Source organism: Trichomonas vaginalis, chromosome IV (genome assembly GCF_026262505.1).
Source record: "Trichomonas vaginalis G3 chromosome IV, whole genome shotgun sequence".
Taxonomy (NCBI): domain Eukaryota; phylum Parabasalia; order Trichomonadida; family Trichomonadidae; genus Trichomonas; species Trichomonas vaginalis.
In genome coordinates, this window is record NC_067206.1 from 28,524,395 (window position 1) to 28,546,330 (window position 21,936).

The following is a 21,936-nucleotide window of genomic DNA, read 5'->3' on the forward strand; positions in this document are numbered from 1 at the left end:
CCCAATTTCATAAATACCAAAAATATACTTTAGATTAAAAATATCCAATTTTCGAAAAATGTAAAAGATTTTTTTTCAAATCCGTTGAAAAATATTTTGTAAAAAAAATATGGCAATGACAATGCATGCTCCTTTATCAGCAAGGCCGCCATTACCACCTCTTCAACCTGTTTCAACATCTCCTAAATCAATTTTCTCGTTTTTAGACCAAGCAATGCAAACTACTTCTCCAAAAGAAAAAAATGATATTATTAAACAAATTATATTCATGTGGAAGTCGCAAAAGCAAGAAATTATACAAACATGGCTAGACAATGCAGAAAAAGAAAAGATTTTAGCAAAATTTAATGAAAGATATAATCAACAAGTAAAAGCGTACGATAAACTCATGGTTGAGACAGAATTTTATAGAATACCAGATTTCATATTTGAAAATAAAAATTCTGATGAAATAATTTCAGATATCAAAGAATACGAACAGTTACGTTCTTTGTACCAGAAAGTAAATTTTCCAGATCGTTTAGACGAAATACTTGAATCTGATCATACTGAATCCGATAAATTCTTCTTACTTTATGATTTATTATTTACTCGTATGGAAGAAACAGTTTATACATACACAAACAGGCTAAATAGAATCCAGGAGAGCATAGAAACAGAGCTAGAACTGAAGCGTAAGTCAAATGTCACGATGGACGCGTTTAGTCAGTATAAACTACTTTTGGAAGAACATGACAGACTTGTTCAGATGGAATCTGAAATGATATCAGACCCATTTTCAAAGCGGAGACTGTCAAAAGACATCACAATGAACGCATTGAGAAAAATGGTTTTGGCTTACCAGAAAATGCTTTATATCAACTACAAGACACTTGAACATTTCCAGCAACGCGGGTTTTACCAAAATAATGGTGAAACTTTCCAACCTTTCGATGAAATTAGTAATGACACGAATTTTAACTACAGAATTAACCCAGAGTATTTGAATGACGAACTAAATGCAGTGAAATCATCAATTAATGAAGAAAAGGACCTTATTTCTAATTTATATTCACAAATTGAAGAATTATCTCATATTACTTTCCCAACTGATGGACTTGAGAAGGCAGTAAGGGTATCAGCGGATTATACTAAGTACATGAAGCAGATTTTCAACCTCCAACGTGAAATCGAAATCAAAAATGAAAAAGCAAATAAATTAACTGCTGAAATTACGACCAAGAACCATGAAATCATCAATATGAGAGCAAGATTTGATCAGGAGATGCTTAGATACAACAATTTGGTTGAAGAACATTCGAAATTATTAAAATCTATTTATCACAACAAATCTATCATTAATTCCTTATCATCCCTTAATTTCGAGTTCGGAAACACTATGATTTCTAAGCCAGATGATGTAACTTCGATGCTTTCCAAAGAAATCGGAATTTTAGTCAATGAAGAGAAGCAGAAACCAAAAGAAGTACAGCAACCAAAGGAAGTACAGTCTCCTAAACCTGTTGTTTCCATGGACAGCCTTCTAAACAGAGCTCCAAGACGTCAACATCGAAAAATCCGAAAAACTTTGGACGTCAAAGACATCTACAAAGGAGATAATCTCAATGCAACACCAGATACACACGCAAATTCGTTAAGAAGGCAAGAAAATCCAGGAGAAAGAAGAATTTTGAATTCTCCAGTGGAAATATTGAATGCATTGTCAACAAATGCGGAGCTAAGTGATAGATCTAATGATAGGAAGCGAATTCACGCACTTTCAGACCAAGTTTTGACAGAATTAAAAGAAAATTTGTCAAAACATTTCGAAAATTACCAAAAGGATTCTGTTGAAACAATAAATCACATGAGACTACTTGCAAACTCTATTCTCGTGAGAGAAAAGACAGAAGCAGGTGTCCAAGCTGTTGATGAAGTTGCTGACATCGAAATTCAAACAGAAGAGGAAATTTCTCCATCTTCAAAAGGAAAGAAATCAAAGAAAAAGTAAATGTTTTATTTTTGTTTGTTTTATTTATAATTTACAAATAATTTTTTACTTTTTTTTTGAAATCATATGCCATAATCATTAGGAATTCATAAGACATGAACACATTCATTAGCATGTCATGGTTTTTTAAGAATCTATGATTAAGATAAAGTTTTATACAAAAAGTATAGGTGTTTTTAATTGCAAAACATATAAAATGCTTCATTATCATGCAATAATCTTTTCTCTCCAATGTTGGTTATTGAAGTATTTGATATGAGTCGACTTGAGAAAGATGAAAACAAAAATTGAATGCCTCAGAAAATGAACTCAACTAGAAATTAATAAATAATGTTTCTTATTGATACCTCTTTAATTATATTCCAATTTATTTCTGAAAAAAAATTCATATGAAATAAATCATGGATTTCTTCGTTTTACTGCTTGAAATAATGTTTTATATTACTCCATTGTTTGCATATATAATATTGAGAGCAGTGCAGGAAGATTATCCAAGCAAAAAATCAATTTCTTGTTACATAAAAATTATAATAACAATTACTGCAATCCGTCATTTATTTATTATGAAGCCTAACATATTTGCTCTTATTATAGTCCATTTTGTATCAGCTATTCTTTTTACAATTATTGGTATTTTACATTTTCGACCTAATTATTCAAATTTCAATTTCAGAGAGTCAATTCATGTTATTGTTAGACGCTTACGAATCTTAAAATATACCGAAATCATGAATTTCGCAATGATTCAATTTTATTCTTTAGGAATTTCGATCTGCAAATACATTTTTCGCGTGTATGGTGTCATAACTATGAATAATATTGCAATTGCATTCGACAAAGGCTCATTAAATGCAAAATTAAATCTTCTCCAGTATAAATCAATCATTTATAACTTCATTACATCAACTGGTATTCAATGCTTCATCATCACAAGTCTATTATGCTATTTAATCTACAAATACTTCCCTTTGAAAGTAATATTTTTTGAATTAAAACCTTTTTTTAGTTTTACATTAAAAACTCATCACATCAAATTCATTTACTTATTAACATTCATATCCATGCTAATAACTATCTACAAACCCACTGAAGTTTCCGAATCAGATTTCATGCAACTGAATTACGTGAATCCGAAAGATTTAGTAACATTTCCAGGTGAGAAACGCAATATTATATATCTTTTTCTTGAGTCCATGGAGTCAACATTTGCTTCCAAACAGTCTGGAGGTTTATTTGAACAAAGTTTGATTCCAAATTTAGAAAAACTCGCGAAAGACAAAGAAAACATTCATTTTACGCATAAAGAAGGTTTCTTTGGTGGTCCTAAGCAGATGGAAAGGATGAGTTACACGGCAGGTGCATCATATTCAATGATATGTGGAAATTATATAGGAACTCCTGGTTTCATGACAACAGAAGAAAATGAAAAAATATTTCATCCGCAATTAACTTGTCTTCCTGACATTACAAAGAAATTTGGATATAATAATATTGCCATTTACGGAACGCAGTGGTCATCTTGTAAGCAGGGATATGTATTCACGTCACACTCTATTCCTTATCAGAATATCATTGATTCATACGCCATAAACAAAACTGATGTTTGGGTAAGAGATTTTTTGATGTTTGAAAAAGCAAAAAAAAAAATTTGGAATTGTCGAAAGAAGAAAAACCATTCATGGCAATTATGATGACAATGGATACACACATGCCTGGATTCAGATGCCATCTATGTAACGTAACTCAACACCCACAATATGATTCGATTTCTTGCTCTGATAAACAAGTTTTTGATTTCATAAATTGGCTGAAAAAAACAGGATTTCTATGAGAATACGACACTGATATTGCATGGAGATCATCAAATAATGCATTATATGACAAATAATATGGCTGATGATGCAAAATATGATCGAAGAATTTATAATTTGATTATTAATTCGAAATTAAAACCTCAAAATGGGACTGTGCGCGAATATACATTGTTTGACTTGTTTCCAACTGTATTAGCATTAGCAGGAGCAAAAATTAAAGGAGATAAACTTGGTTTGGGAACAAATTTGTTCTCGGATTCTTCAAACTTGAATGATAAGTATAATTTTAACTACTTAAACAAGGAAACAATGATGGAAAATGAGTGGTTTAACAGAGAAATTCTTCATCATCCAATAAAAAATCATATCAACTTTGATTTCTCTGTGAAATTCTTTGAAGAACCATCAAAAATGATTCCTTATGGAGATGTTAGATATTTTTAATAATAAAATAAATGTGTTTGTGATTATTATTAATAATTTTTTTATTCTATATTCAGAGAATGAGTATGATAAGGAGATTTTACATAGTATATCATCATAATATTTATTCCGCTATATAAGCTTCATTAATAACGAAGCCTCTTCTTCTTAAGTTCTTTGCATATTCACTATCGATTTTGAAGTCAGGAGGTAACTTCGTATTAACGAAAAATGAATGACTTACTTTTATCCCTCTTTCGATAAGAGTAATTCCGAATTTGAAATAATTATGGATCATGCAATTATAAAAAGCTGTCTGTCCATAATCATCTTTATCATTTATATTTGCGCCTCTGTCGAGAAGTATTGCACAAGCTTCGATACTGTTATTACTAGCAACAAGAAATGGTGTTACTCCATAATTTGCTATAGCATTGACATCTGCACCTTTATTAATTAGCAGAATTAAGAAAGATGTATTTTTCAATTTGCTGGCGATATGGAGAGGTGTTTCACGATTTGCATCAATTGAATTTACATTTGCATGATATTTAAGTAACATTTTTGCAAATTCATACTTTTCTTCTTCAACTGTTCGATGCAATAATGTTTTTGAATTATACAGTATTTCTGTGTTTGCACCATTTTTCAGAAGATGTTCAAAAACTTCTATATTTTGATTAAAGTATGTGATTGTCAAAGGTGTTTGTTTGCTATGTTTTTGAATTGCATTAACATTGCAACCCATATTTATAAGTCTAATGCTAATTTTTGTTTTATTATATCTGCATGAAACATGTAAAAGTGATTCATAATTTTCTATTTCAACCAAATTCAAATCCAATTTTCTATTATTTAAGAATAGATCGATAATTTCATCAGATCCATTTTCCACAGCAAATTGAGATATCGGTTTAAGATGACCATCATCAGAGATATAATATGCATTAATATTTGCACCATAATTAATAAGATCTCTAACAATCTTAACATCACCTGATTGTATTGCGTAATAAAGCATCGGCTGCATATGTGTTTTCGAAATATATCTTTCATATAATTCTTTGATTCTTGGAGGATTATTAATATTAGCACCATGATCAATAAAGTATTTAATATAATGATAATCTTTCCTTAATATTGCTAATTGAAGACAACACGATTCATTTTTATAAGGAATATTTAAATCTGCACCGTTTTCAACAAGAATATTAACAAACTTATAATTACGTTGATAATAAGCATTATAAACAAGAGTTTTTCCTTCTTCATCTTTCAAATTAATATCTCTTACTCCTTTAATTAATTTCGAATAATTCTTCATATTTTGCCGAAATTCCCTGTCTTCTGTGCTGTTTCTCCATAAGTTAAACAAAGCGGCGAGTTTTTCATCATAAATTTTTACGTTTGGTAAATGATCTTTCGCGAAATAAGCAAGAAGAACAAATAAAACAATAGTTATCAAACATAATATCCACTGCCTTTTCTTGTGTTTGTTTTTCATTTCTGTTAGTTTTTTCGCTAAATATTCGAATTGGGTTTTTTGCAAATTTTTGATTTTCATAATTTTTTCTTCCTCAATTTTCATTGTTTGTGTGAACTTTGTCCTGTTTAAAGATTTGTTTTTGATGTAATTAATGGAAAACATGGCGAAATCATTGTAGATCTCGTTATAATCTTTTTTTAATGAAACTGATTTCGAAATCTTGTTGTAATCTTCGACTTTGAAAAGAGATCTATCGTAATAAGTTAATAAATGTAAGAATTTACTGTCATTCGCAATCAAATCTGCAATGAATTCATTTTTAATTTGTGCATTTTGTAGATTGAAAATTAATAACTCGGAAAAATCAAGTCCTATTTTTAGACATGCATAGATGATCTTTTCTTCACCTAACTCATTGTAATTTTCAACACAATATTTGACAAATTCCGCTGAAAAGTCAATGTAACGGAATATTTCAATGAAATTATTAAATAAATCGTTAGAATATGGGTTGTAAGCCATGTAGATTTGAAGGAATTCGGGTATTTGCATTGCAATTCCTATATTTAGCAAATCATCAAGCTGATTTTTTTTAAATAAATGATTTGGCATGCCGGTCTGAAAATATTTGTCTAAAAATTTATATGTTTCAATATCCTTGATAGGTATTTCGAAATTGATCTCGTTTGTTGCCTGATTTAAAAAGATCAAATTTTTAATTGCGTCAGACTTGGAGATTGCGTTGTTAATATCGAGGGAAACTTCATAGCTGTCATTGATTCGTATTTTTATCATATGATTGTTATTGAAAATATTTTGATTCGTAAAGTCATTGTTTGTTCTCATTTTTTTTGTAAAAAAATTTTTGTATCGTAATGGCAAATTGTTTTTATTGAACATATGTAAGGATGTTGTAAACAGAAATTCATCAAAAGTGACACCTCAGAAAAGCTAAAATATTGAATTTTTGGAACTTTTGATAGAGCACGTTTTTAAATAATAATTAAAGTAAATGTATATTTTGTAAAGATTCTTTTTAATAAAAAAATAAATTTTTGAAGAAGAACACAAAATCTTCTGAAAAATAATATCACATAAACTCATATTATTTTCTAATATATAACTATTTTATATAAAAATCAAATTCAATGATCTTAAAAGCGAAGGATAAACCTCAAAATTTACGAATATAATGAGTGGGAATATAATGCTTATCTATCATAAAACCATATGAAATATCAATTTTTGCTTTACGCCTAATTTTTGACGACAATTAGCAAAAAATGTTAAATGTTAACACTCAGTCCATTTGAATATGAAAAATAAAATTGACTTTGATTAAATTTTTTATTTATCATGCAATTCTTCTTGCGACCAAAGATTTGAATAAAAGTTCAAAAAATAAGATAGCTTAAAAAATAATATACGGTAGTGTTTACTAATAGATGAAATATATAAATTCTATTAAAATGGATTTGATCCAAAAAAATATAAAACCAAAAATAATTGTTATAATTTAAATGAAGAAGTAATTTAAAACGATTTTATTTATGATCAAATTTTATATATTTTTTTGGATCAAATCCATTTTAATAGAATTTATATACTATTCATCTATTAGTAAACACTACCGTATATTATTTTTTAAGCTATCTTATTTTTTGAACTTTTATTCAAATCTTTGGTCGCAAGAAGAATTGCATGATAAATAAAAACATTTAATCAAAGTCAATTTTATTTTTCATATTCAAATGGACTGAGTGTTAACATTTAACATTTTTTGCTAATTGTCGTCAAAATTAGGCGTAAAGCAAAAATTGATATTTCATATGGTTTTATGATAGATAAGCATTATATTCCCACTCATTATATTCGTAAATTTTGAGGTTTATCCTTCGCTTTTAAGATCATTGAATTTGATTTTTATATAAAATAGTTATATATTAGAAAATAATATGAGTTTATGTGATATTATTTTTCAGAAGATTTCATTCTATATGCCTATGAAAAGTACTCTCAAAACTAACTTTTTCCTAATTATAATTAAATCTAGAATATTGTATTATGCTTAGTATTATTTCATTTTTCTCATTCAATTTAGAATTTACAAATGTCAAAAAATTGAGAGCTGTCACTTTTGATGAATGTCTGTTTATTACAAGGATGTCAATTTGGAAGAAAAGTGAGAAAATTCCTAAAATGCTAAAAATGAATTTTCCAAACGTACTTTTTTATCTCATTTTTTTGATTTTGAAAAAATTTTGAAGAGAAGAACTCTTCGTTTATGAATTTTGTCACGATGGGTTTAATGTATATTAGACACATGTATTGGTATTACTATTTTTGTATATTTTGAGAGAAAATCCCTCAAAAGTGAGAAAATCTGAGACGGTTTGAGAAAATATATAAACTATTGAAAATTTGAATTAAACTTCTAATTTGGAAAAAAGAAATTTGGAAAGAAGAAAATTCAAAAATCGAGATTTAGACTCAGTATCAAATTGAGAACAAAATGTTTCTTCATATGAAGGAAAAAATTTTCTTGAGAAGAAATAGTGTTTTTAAAATTTTATTGTATGTAATGAAATAAACAAATATTAAAATTATTTTTTGATAACAAGAAAATTCCCAACAGAAAATATTTGAGACAAAGAAAAAAAGAAAATTGAAAAATATTACTCTCCTTTACATTTCAAGAGATTTTCAATTTATTTTCATAAAATTGACAATTTTATACGTTTAGATGAAAATAAGTGATTTTGCTTGAAATAAAAATTATTGTTTTTTTACAGCTATCAAATAGATTTTTGCTATTTTGATTAAAATTTGTTCATCAAATTAATAATTTTTTTCTAAATATCTTAAATATCTGGATCACTCACTGATCCGATGAATTAAACGATAAAAATAATGCAAACTCAACTAAGTTTCCTGTCTTTCAACCAAAAAATATTATGCAATTTAAATTAAATTGTTTATTCAAAGATAAAACAAAGATAAAGTAATTATAATTATCATATACTTTATGAATAACTCTCTAATTGGATAAGATTTTCGTACAAATATTTTTATTAATATCGATAAGAATATGTTTACCTACTATCACCATATGTCGATAAACGAGAGTAGAGTGATTTTTATCATCGAAACTTTTTAAAAGCTGTAAGCAGGAAGTAATAATCTTGTTTTTTCTGAGTTAGTTGTAGAACTATTGATGCCCGAGTTATCATTGTGATGCAGAAGGATATCAATGTACTGACTGAAGGATATGAATTGAATTGAATTTTATTGAATTTCAATTTGATCAAAATTTGTTGAAATGATATGAATGTGTCAACTTCTGTATCATTCTCCTTCACTCCTTCCTTATTCTTTCGAGAACGAAGCTAGCTCAGCTTTCGCTGAGCGAATTGACACTTTTCATGCCCTAAACGTACATATTCTCAAATTTATCGAAAAAATTAATACCACCTAAACTAGTATATTCTTATTTTAAATATGATATTATCCTTATATTCCACACTAAAATTCATTTAAATCAACTTTTAAAAAAGTTCGAATCCTGCGCGTCTCACTTTTTAAATTTTCCAAATGGAAAATTATATTCTCCTAAAGTGAAAACAATTTTCCAAATTGACTTCCTTAACATATGACAAGAATACTATCTGGTTGTTGCATTTCCTTAAGGGTGCGCCCGGGAGGATCATGTAAACTTCAGAATTTAGAACCTTAATTTTTAAGCAATAACTTGGTACCTAAATAGGTAGGAAAACTCTAAAAATATCAAAAAATACAACTTGGCTCCATAATAATCCTGTCATGGTGGCTGTTTGTATCCCCTAGTATTTTCCTCTTGAATCTCTTTTTCTGTCGAAATTAAATTCAAATCTCAGAAGTAGAAGTGAATAATCGACTTATTACTGCTATTATACGAATAAATAAATTCATTATATTATTTTTATTTACATAATATCTGTTTGAAGTCCATAATTCTATAAATTTTTCTTCAAAAACATTACAATCTTGATAGTTTTGATACTGTTTAATAGGTTTTTGGCACCTTATTTAGTATTTACTACGTATAGAGTCGATCTGAACTTAATTTTCGGAAATTTAAAATATTTATTATAAGTAAAATCTGATTTGAAATTTATGTTTAACTACTCATATCTTGCATTATCCTGAGTAGCTTTTGTAAAAATTCATCAAAAAAGATTTTAACGTGCTTTAATTTTTATTTTTTAAAATAATGCATATTATTATATAACTACCATATTTACAAATTTTAGTGCTTTCAAAAATTTAATCCTCCTCCTCTCAAATAAACGTACATCCGGGTGGCCTGTTTTTTGCAAAAAATAAAATTTCATTTTTTATGCTTAAAAAGTCAGAATTTTTATTTGCTTCTGGGATATATGATGGCTATATCAGATGCCCATTCTTTTTGATACTCAACATTAAACATAAAACTTAGCCGTTAAGGCTCTTCTGAAAATATTTTTTTCCCGAAAAATTTTCGAAAAAAATCAAAAAATTTAAAAATCCCCGAATCTGCAGGGATTTTAAAAAATTCTTTTTAGTAAAACTTAAGGATATTGTATCAGATATATTGGTATGGGCAAATTCAATTTTAATCCAATATTCATCGAGATATTAAGTTAACGAAGCTTTCAAAATTGAGAGGGTAATCCTCCTCCTCTCAAATAAACGTACATGCGGGTGCACCCTTAATTTTTTTGCTTCGATTTATAAATCGGCAAAATTATTCCTTGAAATCTTGCATTTATCCAAGCATGGGAGTTATAGATAAATCAATACAGAATCTTTTTCATTTCCGAAATTTAAATTCCAAGCTCAATTTTCATATAAAATCTCGAAATATAACACTTTAGAAACCAACCATTGGTACATTCATACTTTCTTAAGCATTGAATTTATAAAAACATAAAATTATCTATAGAAAATTACAGAAAATATTTTATTGAAATTAAAAACTATAAATATAAGGGTTTACCTCTCTCAATGATTCATAAAATCATATGAAGTAAATATATCCATCCTAGAAATAATAAAATAGGGCGATAAATAAAAAAATGACGGAGTTAACAGCATCCTGATTCTTTATCACTTGGTTTCGCTTCATTTCCTTGAGTAGCTGGTGAATTCTTATGTAGCTTTGATTTGAGTTTATCAGAATTTTGAATTTGTTGAATAATCATTTGAAATGCTTTGTCAATTCCAACTCCAGTGCAAGCACTAGTTTCTACATACAAAAGTCCGTATTTATCTGCTAATTTCTGTCCTTCTGATTCTTCAATAATTCTATCAAGATCGATTTTATTTGCGATCAAAATTGCGAAAACGCCTTCATTGATATCGAGCAGATCTTTAATCCATGTTTCTGCGTCTTCAAAGCTTGACCTGCTTGTAACGTCGAAAACGATGAGTGCTGCATGTGCATTTCTGTAATACATTGGTGTCAAACTACGATATAGTTCTTGCCCAGCAGTATCCCATATGTTAAAGTCGTATTGATCCTGTCCTATGACGAAAGTTTTTGTATAATATGATGCTCCGACCGTAGAAACTGTCGAGTTCAAAAAATTTCCACGTACATATCGAGTGGCTATGCAAGTCTTTCCAACAGCACCAGATCCAAGAAGAACAACCTTTACAGGAATAGATGATGGGCACATCAGAAATTTGACAAAATTGACATGTCAATTATAAAATCTTCCTTTTGGCAACTGACTACTATTTAATGGCAAATTCATTCAAATAATTCGTGTGTTAAGTACGACCTGAGTAATTTTTCACTAATAATTTGATCGCAGTATTTTATTTAAAATTTGATTCAACCAAATTATGACAGATACGTCATTAAGAGTTGATCGTCAAATACGACATAACAAATACAATATATAGTAATGGACTGTATAGCTAAAATATTGTTAGTTGTTACGAATTTTGATAATTTATCTCGTAGGAATTGTATAATCACAAAATGGAATAATTACCCATAATCCTTATGTAAAAAGCTTCCGTAATAAGAAGTCACTATATACATTTCCTCATAATTAAAAATGAATAAAAATAAATATAGGTCTGTATTAGAATAAACATATAAATGGTATATACATTTAAAGATAAGATACAAACATAAAAGATTACGATCACTAAATTATCAATACATTTTCCGAAATTAAACATTATTCAAAAAATTAGTTCCAAAAGATACTCTCTTGTTGATCAGTCATTTCTATTTGCTCCCATATGTCTTTTCCTTGTTCAACTTCCTGCTTTACTTGTGGTGGTTTCACTTGATTTTGTTCAACGTTTTGCTGAGTGTTTGTAATTTGTTGTGTTTCTTGAGGAACTTGGTTAAAATTGGCTGGCCTTTTTCTAACTGACCACTTTCTTAGCTCTGATGTATTCTCGTTTAGAAATGGATAAACGGAAATTAAAGCGTTTGCAGCGGCAAGTCGTCGTAGTTTTTCTGTGAAGCCCAATTTCTGGAAGCTTCCATTTATTGATGATTTACATCTAGATATCAAGAGCTTGAGTTGATGTGTATTAATTGCAAGACCTTCCGGAAGCCATGCAATCCCACAAACTAAGCATCTAATTCTATCATACTGATCCCCTCTTACAGCGAATACTCGAACAGCTTCGATCGCTTCTGTGAAAGTAGCAATTCTGCGGTTCCGTTGATTTTTGCTCTCGCTTGAAGTTAATGCAAGACGAAGGCAATTGTATTGATGCAAATCAGCTTTGCTAAGCAACCACCAGTATAATGGTGCAGCTCCGACTTGCTTTGAGGCATCACCTTTCCGCATTTTCTTCTGACCATTCGAGCCCTCAATTTTAAAAATTTGAAAGAAAAGATTTTAATCGTTTTTTTATATAAAGTGAAAAATGATTTATATCGCTTCTCCTTCGAAATAAGTCCTTCATTGCTTGTTAATTAATATTCATAACGTAAAAAACATTTCTCGCTTTTTTACGAGTTTATTGATCAATGTAATTGAGATAAAAGGGGAAATTAATGCTAAATAATAATTTCATTAGTTATTATTAGCATGGATACGCAATACCACGAATTTAATTAGACAGAATCTCAATTTAAGGAAATTGAATAAAATTTGAAAGAAACGGAACAGAGCTCGTAAATAAGAACATGCTGGAAATAGTGTATTTAAATATATGGAAAAATAGAGACAGAGCATGCTTCTGTCCAAAATTTCGATTATTGCTATATTGCAACAAATATCGCATGAAATTCACTACTGGTCATATTAATTTGGCTGACATTGGAAAATTTAGGCGTTAAGTTCAATGAAAAATATCATATTAAATTTGCAATTTAGAATAAAATAATTAAGCCCCAAAAACCTAAGCTTACATTTCATGTTGATGCTAATTTATTGTAGAAATATATTAATATTTGGAAAATATTGTTTATTGAAAAAAATTGAAATATTTACAAGTATGAATTCCCATCGATTTCATATCCTTCCTGAAGGCAATCCACCAGTTAATAAATAATACAATTGAATAAATCAATATGACATACGATTGCACGGCAAAAAAATTGTGGAAAAAACCGCCTTCAGAATTTCAATGTGACATTAAAATTCTGTCCTCGATCCTTTTGTATTCTTAATTCATTTCATAAAACAAAGTTCAATTAAAAAAAATAGTCGAAAAAAATTGAGTGGTAAATTTATGAATAGTTTACAAAGATATGCCAAAGGAATAAATGATTGTTAATATTCCTGAACGCAACACCAGATTAGAATTGAAAGTTAAGAAGAACACTACTATATACTCAATAAAACTTGCAATCCAGAAGAAACTCTCGATTTCCAAAGAGAACTTAATTATTTATTTATCTGGTAAACAATTATCGGATAACGATACACCGTTTCAGGACAAGGACGAAAACGATGTTACTTTAACTGTTTCGATCTCAGATTCACCAGAAAAGAAAGAACCAGCAAGTTTCAAGTCTGAAATCAAAGAATCAGACATAAAATACTTCGATAACCTCGGATTCTCACCATGTGTCATTACGAATGCCATAATCACATCACACGGAGATATTTCTAAAGCATCAGATTTATTATTTAATAGTCGTACTGTCAAAGTCGTTTCTGTCATGCCAATTGACACAAATACGAACAGTACGGATTCACCGAATCGTTCAGACTCAGAGAATTCATCATCTGACAATGTGGAGAATACGATCAATCTTTGTTCACTTATCAACCAATATTACGCATGCCATGGTGATTGGCAATCTATCCAGCATCAATTTCCTACGATTCCAGTGAGTACTCTTCACTTCATTTTGTATTGGCTCTCTTTCAATCTCCAGAAGTGTCCACAAGTCTTTGACTTGTCCATTAAGACATCCAAAGTCAAGAAACTTTTCATTTACTTCCATCAAGGTGTAAAAGTTGAGAATCTTTGCAAACTGATCCATATCCGCGACGTTTCTCTTTTACGAACTTATTACGACATCATTACACGTTGTATATGCGAATGTGATTCATTGGAAACATTTTCCAAAGAAAACCCAGATTCCAAAATTTTCATTACGAAATTCGAAAAAATGATGGACCAAATCGAACATTTAGTTACAAAGAAGAAAGAAGAGAACCACATTCTCTCATTTTATCATAAAGAATTCGAAGTTGTTTCATCACCAGAAGCACGAGATATTGAAACAGACATCAATGGCTTTTTCATTCTTCCTAATCACGTCATCAACATTCCAAAGCTTGTTTCATCATTTGTACAGTCAGGATACTCAGAAAAGTCACTTTTGCTTCAATATCCTGATTTTTCACTTGGATATTTAGTTTATTTGCTTTACTTAGTTCATTTGGGATTTGACACAAGAAGGAGAACAATGAACAGCTGGCGTCCTAAAGAACTTCGATTCCTTTTGGAGCAAGGATACGAAGGAGCATCAGTTCCACAGATGAAAGAGTTTTTGGACGAGAAAGATTCAAATCAGATATCACAGAAACTAAAACTAGTCAAGAATTGCATCAAGAATTCAACAAACTTTTCGAAATTCTGTTCTCAATTCAAAGATTTCGTTGTTCCATCAGATTCTTCATACGACGACGACGGTGTTCCGGATTATTTATATAAGTTGTTTGACGAATTTTCTCATCAAGACAAAGATATCTCTGTTGAAAATTCTCTTGGTGCATTGACTATTTTACTTCCTGACAAAATCCCTCCATGCAACGAAATCATTTTTGATCACAAAGTTCATATTTAATTAATTTACTTCTCTTGTTTGTTTTAAATATCTCTTTTTATATTTGTTTCAAAAACTCTGACCTTGCAAGATAATTTGATGGAACTAATTATGTCGCTTTAAGGGTGCACTTACTACTTTCTGACATTCTCAAATATTATATCACAATTTTTTATGGAAAAAAAAGCTAATATTTTTGATCGGGAAAGAATTATTATAAATCATTACTTAGTACATCATATAACTTTTATACCTTTTTGTTATTAAAGTAAAGATATATTGATATTATTGCAGCATATCAGAATGTTGTAAGTGAACCCTTAAGTAATTTTTTATCTTTAGGGTGCACTCACTACTTTCTGACATGTTATGAAAAAAAATCATTATATCTTTATTTTTAATAGCAGAAAAGTATAGCAGCCATATTAGGTACTATATAGGGATTTATATTTACTTTCTCCTGACCAAAAATATTAACTTCTGACCTTTGGGCATTTTTTAGATGGATGTATTATTTCTTTTATATTTTTTGCATCAGCAATTGTTGCAATACTTTATTAATGGCTTTGATTATATATAATAGTCAACTCCAAACTTTTTCAAATACGCAAAATACGTGCAGATTCAATTTTGAATAATCGTTTTTGCGAGTTTTTTGCGCCCCATTTAAAAAAGGGGAATATATAGTTAGAAATGTCAAAAAAAGATGTATGAAAGTTGTAAGTACACCCTTAACAAAATGAAGATTAATAAGAAAAGAAATATGTTAAATGAAAGATTTTTTTAATATAGACATTAATTAAATTGTTTTTCTCTTCTTCGTTTTCTTTTGCTTCGAATTCGTCTTTCGTTGGAATAGAGTTTAATAAAGGACATTCATTTATATCTATGTTCTTAAATATTGGATCTATAGCATGTTCATATGATTTATTGCTATCTGTAATTGAGTTTTCAAATGTAATTGTTGATTCTGCATAAAAAATGTATTCAATCTCATTTTTAAAAATACAACAATAACTCATGAAAACATCAGATCTTCCAGAATACATCAGAAAACTCCGATCCTCTGGACTTTTATTTCTTATATAATTACATGAAGTAACGTTAAATAATGTTGAAAAAGCTTCAGAAGAGTGGTGATTAAAATAACCTGACGATTGATTGTTTTCAACAACATTGACACAAGTGATGTATGAATCAGAGGAAACATATTGAACTACATAACCTCCAAATTCACTTTTGACTCTATTTTGTGTAATGTTGCATTCATTCATGATACAAAAGCCCTGATACATGGCAGTTAAGCATGTACTGTCTTGTTCTGAACTTCCGCAGTTGTAAACTGTAGTTTCATTAGCATGATTTTTATAATCAGGTATTGGTGAAACAAATACGGCAAATGATATTCCACTCCCAGTGCATGTTGAGTTGATGTATGAATTTTTTGTTTGGACAAATTCGCCTGTGTCGCCAAAGAAGAGAGAACCTCCATTTTGTGTGGAGGAACATGAATCAAATTTGAAAAGTAGAGAGAACCCCCATATAGTGATTCAGAGGAACATGAATCAAATTTATTTGTTGTTGCATATGCTTTGACATCATTTTGATATGTTGTAATACAAACGGCACCATTTGGATGACATTCAACAAAAAAGCAACTTGAAATGAAGTATTTTAAGTTGTTATTTCTCGAAAATACATCACTCTTGTTAATATATTCTTCATTGCAGGATGATCCTGGGAAGATGTCTTCCCAGGCTCCCGAGATAAAATTTAAAAAAAAGTCAAAAATTTTATAAAAAAATAGTTGTGACACTTTTTACGGGCTTATAAATAAGCCCGAAAAACTATCAAGCAACTATTAAAATATATATATTCACTTTTTAATCGTCGTCCATCCTCTCAAAAAGTGACTAATATTTTTTGAAAATTATTGCTGTTGACATGTGATTAAAAAAATTAATCAAAATGATGAATGCCGCTTTTCATTTTGTAATTTCAAGGGGCCACGGTATATTTTCAATACTATTCAAAAATTGAAATAAAAATTGAGAATTGTCGTTATCGTCTTTATCTTGAATCGATTTTTTGGAACTTATTCCTTGACAAAATCCAAAAATTATTTTACAAACAGAATATAAATATGACGTAGATTTATGATATATGATTAGATATTGATCATGACATTAGTCTTCGTTTGTCCGGACAGTGGACTCTCAAATTTTTTTTAAACAAAGATAAAATGACAGTAAACCATTTCAAGAAAAGAAAGTAAACGATGTCATTTTAACTATATCAGATTTACCTGAAAAGAAAGAAACAACGTGTTTTAGATTTAACGCAACGTTTCAAAATTTTTTGGGTTCAAAAATTGCTGACGGGACAGCTTCAGATCAAATGATAGATTTTAAAATGCACATGAAAATTGTATCGGCTACTTTATTTTTGACACAATGGCAAAAATATAATAATGTTTTTTTTAAATCTCACAAATGAGTACGATAGAATTTACAAATTCCCTCAAAAACGCAATTTGAACCAGTTAGATAATTTGAACCATCACAATTTGGAAAAATTACCTAATTATGCCTACAATATTTATTGATATATACATGACAAAGCCCAATCATTTATAATATAATACAGATAAGCTAAGCTACTAATCTTATGGAAATACAATGTCAAAATTCCACTTTCTGTCATCATCTCAAATTTTCTGTTTAAGATTTTAATTTCTTTACATATTCACGCCTATTTTTCTCTTTTTGAGAAGTTGATGTAAGCCACTTTTCATTTGAGCTATTTTAGAGTGAAAAAAAAAGTAAAAAAGACGATCAAAATTCACTCATTTTTCCAAGAGAAGCGCAGGAGCCTAAGAATGAAAAGCCGGCAATAGAAAAATACATACCAAATCAATCCAAAAAAGTGGAAAATTGAGTGAATTTTGATCGTCTATTTTACTTTTTTTTCCACTTTAGAATGATCCCTATTTCTAATCTAACTATATAAAAAGTAATTAGTAAATTTGAAAAATACAAACAAATCGTTTATTTTACAAAGGATGTTGAAATTCCTGCAGGATATCAATAGTAGGAAGTTCCTGTACTGATTCAACATTTATTCTGATATTTCTTCGTTCTCGTTCAGATGAAAACTTACTCGGAATTTCGATTCCTTCTTCTGTAGTCAATTCTCTTTCTTCAACACTTTCGTTTTCTTCGTTTTCTTCAATTGTTGTTTCAAGGTGAGGAACAATCAAAGGTTCTGGTCTCAAGTCCGAAAGATCTCTCTTCTTAACTATTTCTTGTACAGGAATATCTCTTGTAGCTACTGTATACGCCTGAGTTGTTTGTTCATCATTGATTTCTGTCTCTTGATTGACAAAAATTTCTTCATTTTCTTTTACTTTTTCATTGATTTTTGACAAAACTTCGCATTCATCTCTTGTTGCATATTTAGGAAAACTGTTTTCGTAGTTGTCTTCGTACAAAAAGAATGGTTTCGTAAGAGGAGAATCAATAGAACTATAGCTTTTCTTCATCAGATTCTTTGCTTCTTCTGATTCTTCTTTCGAAATTCTTCCACTTTGAACAAGTTTTTCAACATCTTTGAAAGGAAATGTTGTTTTTATTTTAGATTTACATGCAACTTTTAACAGACTCATAATTGATGGAAAAGTAATTGGAGACAATCCATCAATGCAGAACTCTTCAATATGTGTTTTCGCACTATACAATTTCTCAATAAAAGCAGCACCTTTGTTTCCAGCCCTTGAGAAACTGACATCTAAATGTTTCAATTTCGGACAACTCGCAGCAGAAACTAAAATGTTTGGAAGCAATCTCCCGAGATAACACTTGTCATTTCCTCTGATAATCAAAGTAGACAAGTTACTCGGTTTCGATTCTAAGTAATTCAGCAGATTAACTGCAATTTTCGACTGTTTTTCGTGGAAACAACCGGCCAAAGCCAAAAATTGCATTTTTTCATTTTTCTTGATGAAATCAAACAAATTCATGTTAATTGGATTGTCATTCCATGTCAATGACTGTATTGATGTGCATGAGCTTCTCGACATCAATGTTGTCACTGCTTTCATCTCCTTTTCGCTGCAAACTGCACCAGAAAATGCAATTTTACAAATTCCTGGAGAAACTAAAATTTTTCCAACCAAATTTCTAAATGTGTTTTCACTCCATTGAACGGAATTAGCTGCGAAAGAGAACAGTTTAGAAGGAAGATTGAATCCGGCAAATGGCATTAGTGATGCTTTGTTTCTAGAGACATTTATCACCTTCAAACTTTCGATTTTGTACTTTGAAATCGAAAACAAAATGTCGTAAATCTCTAGAGAGCAGTTTTCAAGAGAAAGAACTGAAACATCATTGATATTCTCCATCAAAAGGTCTAAATCAATTCCGGAACAGTTGTCAAGTGATAAAAACTTCAGAGATAAATTTATGTTCAATTTAAAGAAATTTTTGTAGAAAAACTGGGGAATTTGAGTGTAACAAAGTCCTAAAGAAGGTAATTTGAGCCCAGAAAATAGATTGTAGATGGAGTTTATTGTTTCTTCTGTCAATTTAAGTTTGTCAAATGTAATTCCTGAAATATGTGTAGAATGCGATGAAAGAATCGATTCTGTGAAATGTTTGATGTTTGTATGTGTTGATGAGATAAATTCGATGTGTTGAAAATGACGAAATAGACTCGAAAGACGTGAAAATTGTTGTGATAAATTAGAATATGGGAAATCGTGTAAAACAAGTTTGTTTATCCATGGAATGATTTCGGTACTGTAGATAATGGAATCTAGTGAGGAAATTGGATCGGAAAAATAACTATTATCAAGTGTTGTTCGTTGGCGACTTAAAATGTCAGAAAGAATAGAAATATTATTTGGAGAGACTGATTTGGAGTGAATGTGACAGTATTCGGAGTATCGAATGAGTGTAGACGGACCTGATTTTGAAAATTTGACTTTATTGAAGTGATTTTGATTAAGATTGTGGAGTTCATCTGGTGTAAAGATTTGTGTGAGACAGAAATCGATGTTTTTAATAATGTTTTCGAGGTTGTTAGAAGAAATAAAAAATTCAAAACGAGGAAAACGAATGTCGATGTGAGATTCTTGTGGATTGTAGTACTTAATTTCTAGCCATGGAAATGTGAGCGAGATTTTCATGAGAATTGAATTGAAAAAATACAAGTTGTAGTCTGTGAGTAAAATAATGGACTGAGATTTGTCAACTGATATGGAGTTCTGGTAGCACACATCTGAATATATGACATTATGTCCTGTAGAACTTACAATTTCTCGAGCTTTTGATATTTTCTCTTCCATTCTTTTTCCCCCTTACGTTTAAACGATAGAAAAATTTTATAAAAGTGACTAGCTTCAATTTTGATTACACATTCTAAAAATTGTTAACACTATTCACTTATTATTTATTATTAATTTTTCGAAAATTTTTGACGTCGTTTTTTCTCAAAATTTATCTCCGGATCCTGGGAAGATGCCTTCCCAGGATCAACATATAGTGAAGAATATATTGACAAAAATGGTGTATTTTCGAGAAATAACAACTTAAAATACTTCATTTCAAGTTGTTATTTTGTTGAATTAAGTCCAAATGGTGCCGTTTATATTACAACAAGTCAAGATGATGTTAAAACATATGCAACAACAAGCAAATTTGATTCATGTTCCTCCACACAAAGAGGAGGTTCTCTCTTCTTTGGCGACACAGGCGAATTTGTTCAAACAAAAAATTCATACATCAACTCAACAAATACAGGCGATTATGGAACATCATTTTTTACATCTGTTTCAGCACAACCTAATTACAAAAATCATGCTAATGAAACTACAGTTTGTAACTGCGGAAGTTCAGAACAAGACTGCAGAATTACAACTATCATGTATCAGGGCTTTTGTATCATGAATGAATGCAACATTACACAAAATAGAGTCAAAAAAGATAGTGGAGGTTACTGGGTTCAAGAAATTACCTCTGATTCATACATCACTTGTGTCAATGTTGTTGAAAACAATCAATCATCAGGTACTTTTAATTCCCACAGATCTTCTTATTCTTATTCATCAAAATTTAAAGTTACTTCATGTAATTATATAAGAAATAAAAGTCCAGAAGAAGGTTATCTGATTTCTTCTTTTTGTGATGTTTTCATGAGTTATTGTTGTATTCGTCAAAATGAAATTAAATACATTTTTAGGGCATATTCAAAAACAATAACATTTGAAAACTCAGCTACAGATATCATTAAATCAACAGATACACCACCAATATTTAAGAACACAAATATAAATGAATGTCCTTTATTAGACTCTATTCCAACAAAAGACAAATTCGAAGAAAACGAAATAGAGCAAAACAATTTTATCAATATCTATATTAAAAAAATCTTTCATTTAAAATATTTATTTTCTTTTTCATCATCATAGCAGATTGTGATTTTTTGATGTCAGAATTACTTTAGTTCATTTTGTCATGAGAGAATCATATGTAAAGTGAGAGACACTAAGGCCTTGCAGTGGCGACTTTTCGAGTAAAGTGTTGTATATTTTTGCATATATTTTAGGTTGAATATAAAAGGTCAACTACTAATTTGGGTGAACACATACAATGATCAGAATATCGAGTATAGAATAATAATGAATCCTTTATACAAAATACAAGATAAAACAGAATTTAAAATAATATGTTTACAAACAAATAAATCAGAATAATATGTGATTAAAAATAAATCTGTGATAAATATTTTTCCATGTTAAAAATGGATTTCTCGGAAGCAAGATGTGTTCGAACGTTTTCGTATTCTTTCCACTTTTGCGGTGGATGAAACTCAACAGAATCAATCTGGCCGAAATTATTCTTGTATCGGTGAACACAGTAGTATTTCAATGCACGATCGTATTCCTTAAGTT

The 21,936-nt window shown here is 29.6% G+C and overlaps 8 protein-coding genes across 8 annotated transcripts, besides 7 other annotated features; 4 read left to right on the forward strand and 4 right to left on the reverse strand.

Annotated features, from left to right (window-relative positions):
* Window positions 1–109: 109 nt before the first annotated feature.
* On the forward strand, window positions 110–2,052 carry TVAGG3_0185110 (uncharacterized protein; the record flags this gene model as incomplete). The annotated part of the gene is made up of 1 exon (XM_001327232.1): window positions 110–1,990. The coding sequence occupies one exon, from the start codon at window positions 110–112 to the stop codon at window positions 1,988–1,990; it is 1,881 nt and encodes a 626-aa protein (XP_001327267.1).
* A 340-nt stretch (window positions 2,053–2,392) lies between these two features.
* Window positions 2,393–4,246, forward strand: TVAGG3_0185120 (sulfatase family; the record flags this gene model as incomplete). The annotated part of the gene is made up of 1 exon (XM_001327233.1): window positions 2,719–3,681. One exon carries the CDS (start codon window positions 2,719–2,721, stop codon window positions 3,679–3,681), a length of 963 nt encoding a protein of 320 aa, XP_001327268.1.
* A 105-nt stretch (window positions 4,247–4,351) lies between these two features.
* Window positions 4,352–6,559, reverse strand: TVAGG3_0185130 (spectrin binding; the record flags this gene model as incomplete). The annotated part of the gene is made up of 1 exon (XM_001327234.1): window positions 4,352–6,559. One exon carries the CDS (start codon window positions 6,557–6,559, stop codon window positions 4,352–4,354), a length of 2,208 nt encoding a protein of 735 aa, XP_001327269.1.
* Window positions 6,560–6,622: 63 nt separating this feature from the next.
* Window positions 6,623–6,660: a mobile genetic element.
* Window positions 6,623–6,660: a terminal%2Cinverted (terminal inverted repeat of Banshee-A3 transposon ID:TVAGG3_0185140).
* Window positions 6,661–7,834: 1,174 nt separating this feature from the next.
* Window positions 7,835–7,871: a mobile genetic element.
* Window positions 7,835–7,871: a terminal%2Cinverted (terminal inverted repeat of Banshee-A3 transposon ID:TVAGG3_0185150).
* A 1,528-nt stretch (window positions 7,872–9,399) lies between these two features.
* Window positions 9,400–10,440: a mobile genetic element.
* Window positions 10,441–10,815: 375 nt separating this feature from the next.
* On the reverse strand, window positions 10,816–11,409 carry TVAGG3_0185170 (GTPase protein; the record flags this gene model as incomplete). Its single annotated transcript, XM_001327235.1, has 1 exon — window positions 10,816–11,409. One exon carries the CDS (start codon window positions 11,407–11,409, stop codon window positions 10,816–10,818), a length of 594 nt encoding a protein of 197 aa, XP_001327270.1.
* Window positions 11,410–11,514: 105 nt separating this feature from the next.
* Window positions 11,515–12,549, reverse strand: TVAGG3_0185180 (transcription-initiator DNA-binding domain ibd family; the record flags this gene model as incomplete). Its single annotated transcript, XM_001327236.2, has 1 exon — window positions 11,935–12,549. One exon carries the CDS (start codon window positions 12,547–12,549, stop codon window positions 11,935–11,937), a length of 615 nt encoding a protein of 204 aa, XP_001327271.1.
* Window positions 12,550–13,472: 923 nt separating this feature from the next.
* Window positions 13,473–15,008, forward strand: TVAGG3_0185190 (ubiquitin-like family; the record flags this gene model as incomplete). Its single annotated transcript, XM_001327237.1, has 1 exon — window positions 13,473–15,008. One exon carries the CDS (start codon window positions 13,473–13,475, stop codon window positions 15,006–15,008), a length of 1,536 nt encoding a protein of 511 aa, XP_001327272.1.
* A 98-nt stretch (window positions 15,009–15,106) lies between these two features.
* Window positions 15,107–15,139: a mobile genetic element.
* Window positions 15,107–15,139: a terminal%2Cinverted (terminal inverted repeat of tvBac_53III transposon ID:TVAGG3_0185200).
* A 2,893-nt stretch (window positions 15,140–18,032) lies between these two features.
* Window positions 18,033–20,336, reverse strand: TVAGG3_0185210 (the record flags this gene model as incomplete). Its single annotated transcript, XM_001327238.1, has 1 exon — window positions 18,040–20,331. One exon carries the CDS (start codon window positions 20,329–20,331, stop codon window positions 18,040–18,042), a length of 2,292 nt encoding a protein of 763 aa, XP_001327273.1.
* A 132-nt stretch (window positions 20,337–20,468) lies between these two features.
* On the forward strand, window positions 20,469–21,700 carry TVAGG3_0185220 (uncharacterized protein; the record flags this gene model as incomplete). Its single annotated transcript, XM_001327239.1, has 1 exon — window positions 20,929–21,453. One exon carries the CDS (start codon window positions 20,929–20,931, stop codon window positions 21,451–21,453), a length of 525 nt encoding a protein of 174 aa, XP_001327274.1.
* Between the last annotated feature and the right edge of the window lie 236 nt (window positions 21,701–21,936).